This window comes from Takifugu rubripes, chromosome 12, assembly GCF_901000725.2.
Source record: "Takifugu rubripes chromosome 12, fTakRub1.2, whole genome shotgun sequence".
NCBI lineage: Eukaryota > Metazoa > Chordata > Actinopteri > Tetraodontiformes > Tetraodontidae > Takifugu > Takifugu rubripes.
Genome location: NC_042296.1, coordinates 13,494,396 through 13,504,036, shown reverse-complemented (window position 1 = coordinate 13,504,036; position 9,641 = coordinate 13,494,396). Strand labels below are relative to the sequence as shown.

At 44.3% G+C, this 9,641-nt stretch overlaps 1 protein-coding gene across 2 annotated transcripts; it reads right to left on the bottom strand.

Moving 5' to 3' along the window:
* Positions 1–672: 672 nt before the first annotated feature.
* rnf139 (ring finger protein 139) lies at positions 673–9,622 on the bottom strand. 2 transcript variants are annotated; one of them, XM_011616845.1, is made up of 6 exons: positions 9,133–9,622; positions 7,084–7,739; positions 4,890–5,037; positions 2,797–2,903; positions 2,078–2,329; positions 673–1,812 (listed from the first exon to the last, which is right to left on the bottom strand). In XM_011616845.1, exons 1-6 carry the CDS (start codon positions 9,293–9,295, stop codon positions 1,030–1,032), a joined length of 2,109 nt encoding a protein of 702 aa, XP_011615147.1. In that variant the 5' UTR covers positions 9,296–9,622; the 3' UTR covers positions 673–1,029. The 2 variants fall into 2 exon arrangements, with proteins under 2 accessions (XP_011615147.1, XP_011615145.1); XM_011616843.2 differs by having other exon boundaries at positions 7,084–7,769; positions 9,133–9,580.
* Positions 9,623–9,641: the final 19 nt, after the last annotated feature.

Sequence of the window (9,641 nt, the reverse complement as noted above, 5' to 3'; positions counted from 1 at the left end):
ACAAAGGGCTAATGTAAATAGCTGATCACATTAACAAGTGCCTGAAACTGGAAATATATCTTTGAATAAAGTTAATATCCTCCGCCTTGGCTTTATATCTCTCGCTACCTCCCCACACATATGTACATATATATGTACATGTGAGTGTGTGTGTATATATAGAATTACATACACATACATACACAGATGCATACATAAAGACATATTAATGACGTGATCATATAAGAAGGCATTACAGTATGGTGACAACATGCCAATTAAAACCTGAACCTAAAACCTTAGTATCCTCACTAATTTGTGTTTAATATTTTTCAAATAAAACAACGGAACTGCACGCATAAGACACATTAGCGGTCAACAGGCCAACATGTATCATCATGAGGGCAGCACAAATGACTAACGCAAAAACTCACTTAGGACTGAACAAGATAAGACTTTCACCAAGATAAACGATGCAGATGGTATACTAAATTTAAGATATAACAAAAATTTGGTTCTTTTACATCTCAGAAAGTAAATATATATATATTGCACGAGTACCAAAGTGAAAAAGAAAGTCATCACTAGCTTAGAGAGTAACAGGCTACACTGAGCATGGTGTATATGCATAGCTCCACGTAGAATGGATGGTTTTATGTTCCAGCTCTCCTCAGAATAACTTGGAAACACATGCGGCATTTTGGTTGTTTATTTTAGAGGTGAATTTCAGCTCTGATGTTCTATACCACATACATTTTCTGCTATTGTCCAAAATATCATCTGGATGGCAGCCCTTGTGTTAAGGAGGAAAATGACTGCCGTGTCGTTAGCACTGACAAGAGTGTCTGAATATTAATGATCACAATCTCAAGAACAGAACAGAAGAGGAAACACGGCCCAAGTGCAAAGAATGACAGCAGCAATTTTCACAAGCCCTTATCAAAATTTAAAGACAAAACATCCCTGACATTTTCCTGGAGAGGCTTAAATTGTTTTAGAACTCTTAATTAACTTAAAAATAAAATCTATTTTTGTCTAGAATTCTTAAAGTCAGTCTTCAGTGGTGTCCGTGTCATCATTGATATAGTCTTCTTCCAATAGCGTGCCCCCGTTTTGAGTCCCCCATTCTTCCTCATCGTATTCTATGCTGTCATTGTCCTCCAGCAGTTCATTGTCAAGTTCCACCTGTCCAGCCACAGCTTGGATGCCAGCTAATGCTCCATCAGCCGGCAGTAAGACAGCTTGTTGTCCATATTGGTTGTTGCCTGGTGCAGGTGGATCAGCAACAGCAGCATCCTGTGGCTCTGCATAGCCCCCATTGTTGTTGGAATTGGTGGCTCTCTCCCGGTTCTCCTCCTCCACATAAACCCTCTGGTGGCACATAGGGCATGTGTCCTGGATGTAGAGCCACTTCCTCAGGCACAATGTGTGGAAGTAGTGGTGACAGGGGGTGATGCGGGCTGAAGAAGAGAACTCCTGATAGCAGATGGCACAAACATCATCAATGTCCCTCAGCTGATCCCCATACACCTCTGGTAGTGAATTTATCTTCTTCACAGCTGTGCGGCGGTTAATGAAGGTTTTCCAACCATTCTTGGCCTGCAGGTAGATGTTGAAATAAGCGTGCAGGCACATCATGCAGGCACGGATCTTACTGCCAGACTCGAACATCATTGTGTAAGCTCCATTTCCAAACATGATGACACCGAACAGGAACTCAATGATGTTGCCTGTAGAGCGAACATAGTAGACATAGTCGTCCAGTTTTTCCCACAGGACATTAGAAAAGCCATCCACCATGAAGAGGCCATAGACAGTCAAGGACACCACAACCTGGAAACAGATTTTTAATTATTGTTCATTTTTCATCATAACAGACCATATTTTGACTTAATTTAGATTTGAGTTGCCTTCATTTATACTAGTCATTAATTAAGCCTCTACAGAAATTCCACAAACCCGAGCATTGTAAATTCATAAATTCATGAATAAAATTTACATAAATATTTGAATTTTTCATATTGTGATTTTGCTGAAACAATCGACCCAGCTGGTTATCTGGCTTTGAAATACTGAATCCAATGGAAAGTCTCCCTACCTTGAGGCAGAGCTCCACGCAGAAGGCCGTGACAGCAAACAGCCAGGTGTTGAGGGCGTAGTGGTGCCAAAGGGAGTAACTGAGCACGACAGGTAGCACGAAGAGCGCCATGGACACGAGCAGGACAGGGAAGTGACGACGGACAGAGGAGACATGCGAGGCACTCAGGGACATCAGGACGGGGTCGGTCATCCCATGGATGAAGTGCAGGATAGCCGTCAGTAGAAGGCACATGTTCCGGCTCAGGCGGACCTTCATATTGAGCCAAAGATCAGTAAACAAGCTAAATTTGTTTTTTGCTCTCATTTTTCCCCAACTTGAACTCAAACTAACAACTTTTCTATGTACACAAAAGGCCCATTTCTCATGTATACTGTTCAAAACTGTCTAAATCTGTGTGAGTGAGCACTTCTCCTTTCCCAAGATAATGGGCCCACCTCGCAGGTGGGACATAAAGATGCTGACAGGCAACAGTTCTGGAGAACATTCCTGCGGTCAGCATGCCAGTGCCTGCCCCTCAGACCTCGTGGCACCTGTGAGTGGGCTTTTAATTTAGGGAGCTGAAACCTGTGCATGGTTCATGCCGTCTAATCAGGAGAAACCATGTTTGAGAGAAAAGGGCCTTCGTCTGTATATAGAAAAGTCTTGAGTTCAGCCTAAAAAATGGAAGCAAAACAAGTGTTGCATGACTATTTTAGCTATTATAGGAAGTCAGGTACCAGTCGTTCCTCTGGATCCAGACCGCTGAGTCCCGTCTGCAGAGCCAAGATGAAAAACAGAACAGGAGCCACAAAACCTAAACGCTTGTCCTCTTCTTCCGTTGACCCTAAAGAGTCACGAGACACTTTGGTGGAGTCATTGTAGCAGAACAACATCAGCAGAGCTGCAAAATCTAGGTACACAACACACACACACACATATATATATATACACACACACACACACATATACAGTGAGAGTAAAAAGTATTTGATCCCTTGCTGATTTTGTTGGTTTGTCCACTAATAAAGACATGATTATTCTATACTTTTAATGGTAGATGTATTCTAACATGGAGAGACAGAATATCAAAAAGAAAATCCAGAAAATAACTTTAAAGAATTTATTTTAATTTATTTGTTTTTCATTGAGGGTAATAAGTATTTGATCCCCTAGTATGCATTAGGAGTTCTGGCTTTCACAGACCAGTTAGATGCTCCCAAACAACTTGTTACCTGAATTGAAGACACCAGGTCTAACTAATCACCTGTATGTAAGACAGCTGTTCACAGAATCAGACAGATTCCAAACTCTCCACCATGGGTAAGACCAAAGAACTCTCTCAGGACCTCAGAGACAGGATTGTTGACCTGCATAAATCGGGAATGGGCTACAAAAACATTAGCAAATTGCTGGGTATTAAAGTAACAACTATTGGTGCAATTGTGAGAAAATTTAAGAAGTATAACATGACCATCAATAGACCTCGGTCTGGTGCTCCACAGAAGATTTCACCTCGTGGGGTGGCAATGATCATGAGAACAGTGAGAAATCGGCCTGCAACCACACAGCAGGAGTTAGTGAATGACCTCCAGGCAGCTGGGACCAAAGTCACCAGGAAAACAATTGGCAACACTTTGCGCCGCAATGGATTAAAATCCTGCAGTGCCCGAAAGGTACCCCTGCTTAAGAAGGCACATGTGGAGGCTCGCCTAAAGTATGCCAATGATCACCTCAAAGATGCACAAAGTGATTGGGAGAAGGTTCTGTGGTCAGACCAGACCAAAATTGAACTATTTGGCCTAAACTCTACTCGTCATGTGTGGAGGAAGAAAAATGCTGCCTATGATCCCAGGAACACTGCCCACCGTCAAGCATGGAGGTGGAAACATTATGTTTTGGGGGTGTTTCTCTGCCAAGGGCACAGGGCTACTTCACCGCATCACTGGGTAGATGGACGGAGCCATGTACCGTGCAGTGCTGAGGGACAACCTCCTCCCCTCTGCTAGGAAGCTGAAAATGGGCCGTGGCTGGGTCTTCCAACATGACAACGACCCAAAGCATACAGCAAAGGCAACAAAGGAGTGGCTCAAGAAGAACCATATTAAGGTCATGGAGTGGCCCAGCCAGTCTCCGGACCTCAATCCAATTGAAAATCTATGGAGAGAGCTGAAGGTCCGAGTTGCCAAGCGACAGCCCACCAACCTTAATGATTTAGAGAGGATCTGCAAAGAAGAGTGGGCCAAAATTCCCCCTGATATGTGTGCTAACCTTGTGGTTAACTACAACAAACGTTTGACCGCTGTGCTTGCAAACAATGGCTTTGCCACCAAATATTAAGTGCTTTTGGATAGAGGGATCAAATACTTATTACCCTCAATGAAAAACAAATAAATTAAAATAAATTCTTTAAAGTTATTTTCTGGATTTTCTTTTTGATATTCTGTCTTTCCATGTTAGACTACATCTACCATTAAAAGTATAGAATGATCATGTCTTTATTAGTGGACAAACCAACAAAATCAGCAAGGGATCAAATACTTTTTACTCTCACTGTATATACACACACACACACACACACATATATATACACACACACACACACACACACATATATATACACACACACACACACACACATATATATACACACACACACACACACATATATATATACACACACACACACACATATATATATACACACACACACACACACACACATATACAGTATATACACACACACACACACATATACAGTATATACACACACACACATATATACACACACACACATATATACACACACACACACACACACCCACAGCCGTACCAATGAAGGCCAGTATGCTCAGGCCAAGGTAATGGGCCACAGAGGAGATAACGGCGCTCATCCCCAAAACCGTCAGTGTCGAATCACAACCAGAGATGATCAGGTTACTTGTCAGATCCCAAAGAACTTCCCAGTTTGACATGTATCCCTGAGGAAAACAAACAAAATACCTTAATGACAAACAAGTGTTTACAAATTACAATTGATCATTTGACTGACGTATCAAAGTTGCATTAAAGGCCGATAAATGTTAGAAATTTACCACTCTAGAGTTTATCACTACAACTTCCACTGTGAATATGGCGCCACGGACGGCCGCCTCGCTAACCCTAAGCATAACGCCCGATGGTTGTGAGCTCATAACCATCAGGACCATAACGCCCGATGGTTGTGAGCTCATCACCATCAGGACCATAACGCCCGATGGTTGTGAGCTCATAACCATCAGGACCATACACCGGGCACGCTTGTGTGCCTCCAAACATTGTACGCCACTGCCCGGCATATTTCTCTCCAACCTGCGCTCACTGTGCAACAAACTGGACAAACTTCAGCTACGGTTGGGCTAGAACAGTGACCTTTCTGCATCTTCTGCTCTGTGCTCCGGACAACCCTCCGGTAAGACCAAAGGTGGAGGAATATGTTTTTACATCAGCAGTGGCTGGTGTTCCGATGTTACAGTGATCCTGTAGCACTGCTCTCCTGATCTGGAAGCTCTCTGCAAACCCTTTTACTCCCCCTCTATCCCCGCTTCATTCATTCTGGCGGGAGTCTACATCCCACCGCAGGCAAATGTGCAGGGTTAGGGTTAGTGGATCAGATACAGAGCTTGGAGCGAGCTTATCCGAATGCCTTAGTTATTGTCTTGGGCCTCTTTCACAAAGGTAACCTCACACACGAACTCCCAAAATACAGACAGTTAAAATTTTAAATGAAAAGCCCAACCAGAGAGGAGAACACTCTGGATCACTGTCACAGCACAGTTAGCCGTCTCCGACCATGTGATGGTCCCTCTGCTACCCAAATCCAGGCAGTAACTGAAACTCTGTAACCCTGCTGTGAGCACAACAAAGCTGTGGTCCAGTGAAGCCGTTGAGGTTCTGCAGGCGTGTCTGGGCTGGTATGTTTTCAGGACTGTAACAAACTGTTGGGATGAGTACAGATGCTGTAACATCATATCTCAGCTTCTGTGAGGAGAGCTGTGTACCAACATGCACCAGGGTGAGGTACCACGACAAACCCTGGATCACAGCTGAAGGAGGAAGGCTCGGGCCGAGGAGGAAGCGTTTAGGAGCGGGGACAAAAGCATGAAGGTACGAAGCTACTCTGAGAAGCTCCAACACCAGATCTCAGCCAACAACTCCACATTGTCTGGAAGGAATTCGGACAGGTTACCAGCTACAGACCCAAAGCCCCCCACTCCGTCAACAATGCACGCCCAACCGATGAACTGAACGACTTTAGATCAGATCCTCCTCCTTCCCCACCCCAGCAGGGGCTCAGGCCTCTTCACACCTTGCCACCTCAGAGATCCCCTCCTGCCTGTGCAGATCAGCTGTCTCCAGCGTTCACTGCCATCTTCAACACCTCACTGGAGACATGTCATGTACCAGCTCGCTTCAAGACCTCCACCATCATCCCCATCCCCAAAAAGCCAAGGATCAGGGGACTGTAGGACTACAGACCTCTCTCTCGCTCTGACCTGTGTAGTAATGAAGTCCTTTGAGCGCCTTGTGCTTCAACACCTTAGATGTCTCACAGACCCTCTCCTGGACCCCCTGAGGTTCACCTACAGGGCCAACAGGTCTGTAGATGACACAGTTATGGCCCCCCACTACATCCTCCAGCACCTGGACTCTGCAGGAAACTACATCAGAATCTTGATTGTGGAATTCAGCTCCGCATTCTACACCATCACCGCCCGTTACAAGTCAAAACACACTCTAGACTTTCCAAGGATTAAATGTCAAGCATAGTTTGGTATCTGCAAAGAAGAAAATTATTTTTTAGCTTCCACAATTACAATTATTATACACAAGTTTAGTAGGATCACAGGGAAATAGATTCTTTTTTGAAGAGCTGATAAATACCAAACAAGATTCTAAAACGTATTAAAATGATGGCCAATCTCCACAAGTGCAGTTCAATGTTGAACCCATAAAGAAATTTCTGACTTGACTGTTTCTGATCTTACCTGCGAGTGTGAGCTTCCATCCATGGTGCCTCCTGTGGTTTTACTGCTCTCCTGCCTTGCCACTTGCACCACATACACGAGGATCATTCCCTGTGCAGTGATTCTGCTCAGCCAGAATACCCGCAGCACATCTGGAAACCTGATCCTTTTCCATGTGTCCTCCAGGAGCAGCTGAAGCCCATATATTCTATACATGTGACGTACAAGCAGGTAGACATATCGGCAGGAATAGTAGAAGCATTTAAGCTTCATTGCCAGGCATACAGCTGTATTAAGTGCAAGCAACAGGCCTGACAATGTGGCAACCAGCTGCCTAACATCCACTGGTAGCTCAATCATCAGTGTCCACAGAGGGATCATAATATCCAGGACCACAACTGCAGCAAAGAGTGACTGGACATTGAGGAGGAAAATGTAGCCAAGACCAAAAATGAGCTGGACAACAGCCATACCCATCCATAGTGTCGAAGCATTCTTGGGCAGCAGATGGAAGCCCAGTGCCGCATTATAGTAGTAGCTGTAAATATCGGAGTGAGAAGTGGCATAATAGTTGAAGAGCACCGCTGCCATCCCTAATAGAGCAGCACAGAAGAGCGTGTAGAACTTAAACAAAGCTTTCTGGGACAGCAACAGAACCACACTGGAGATGAAGACACCTGGAAAACAATAGAAAAACAAGAGGACATCTGTAAGGCCATTTTTTACTGCTCTTGGACTGATTAGTTTTAGAGGGAGTTTTTCTTGCTAATGTAGCTCCTGATTGAGGGTAGAGTACCGCAGATATTCCTACAATAGTGAGGACCCTAACCCTACAATAGTGAGGACCCTAACCCTACAATAGTGAGGACACTAACCCTACAATAGTGAGGACCCTAACCCTACAATAGTGAGGACACTAACCCTAACCCTACAATAGTGAGGACCCTAACCCTACAATAGTGAGGACCCTAACCCTACAATAGTGAGGACACTAACCCTACAATAGTGAGGACCCTAACCCTACAATAGTGAGGACACTAACCCTAACCCTACAATAGTGAGGACCCTAACCCTAACCCTACAATAGTGAGGACCCTAACCCTACAATAGTGAGGACCCTAACCCTACAATAGTGAGGACCCTAACCCTACAATAGTGAGGACCCTAACCCTACAATAGTGAGGACCCTTACCCTACAATAGTGAGGACCCTTACCCTACAATAGTGAGGACCCTAACCCTCTAATAGTGAGGACACTAACCCTAACCCTACAATAGTGAGGACCCTAACAACCAAGTACACGATGATTGTTCATATGCTTACAAAAACCATTGGCTTTATTTTGTAAAGGGCTACAAAAGTCAGTTAAGCCTCACAAACATGTTATAACACTCAAATCCACAATCATCAGCATCCAGAGCAGCAACTAAAAACTAAATATATTCTGTCACTAAACAGGATTTATCAGTTATTCTCACCACAATACAATCAACTCGTTAATTATGTTCAAGGAAAGGAGGAGCGGTTAAGACTGGTTAAATGGTTTTGTGCCTTAAACAAAACTAAGCACCCCAATTCACCGAGCCACTGGATGATAGTCACACTCACTTTAGACTAGTTTATTTCCTAGTCTGACTTAAACAACCCTTTAGAAATGAACAGGTTGTTCCAACAAGGATGATTGATGCCGTTAATCCACAGAATATATCCGGTTGACATGAAACAAATCTACAAAAACTGCTTTAAATAAATGTGGTCCAGCTAAAACTAGAGTCATTGCGAGAGTAAATATAGAATCAATGGCAATTGTACCATAATCGATATATGACTACATGGGGTTTAGATTATAGCGGTTGGATTCCAGATTAGACTGCAACAAACCAAAGAATAAAGTATTTGTTCCAGTCGGTTATTAACTTTAACGTCTAAACATGCAGGTTCTCTTCCAGCAGAACCCAAACGGGCCGTAGACGAGAAACCCATTAAAGACCGTGAAATGGATTTACTCCAAAAGTGATCGATTAACAGGGTGCTTGATCAAACAAACATGCTCTTGTTACCGAAGCTCACCTGTGATTCTGATCGCCAACTTTGCCACCGAACCGGCCCATCCAGAACCTGCATCATAGTGGGAGTTAAAAATGGCGTCTAGAATAAAAATACAGGGAACTCGCAGAACCACGTCCAGCACCACGAAGACCTGATGGCCGATCCTGGCTTGAGCAGTCGCCATATGACACTGACGAGGGGGTTACAATCCTATAGTGTCCTGGGTTGCAAGAGTACAGTTCCAGTTAGTCCCATCGCTAGTTTATTAGATAACCAGGACGCCACTTGTGCCCGCCATATTGGTCAGCTCGACCTCCTGTTGACTGTCGTTCCACGACCAAATTCCACCTTAGGCTTCTCCTTCGACTGTGCTGCCAGTGAAAGCAGGTCATCAGGTGTTGGTAATCAGGTGTTGGTAATCAGCTGTCGGACTGGTCACCTCAGCCTGAAGCTCAATCGATTAAGCAGCACGGCTGGTTTGGTGACGTCACTGCGTTCCCGAGGGTGCGGCGAATGACGCCACATTTCCG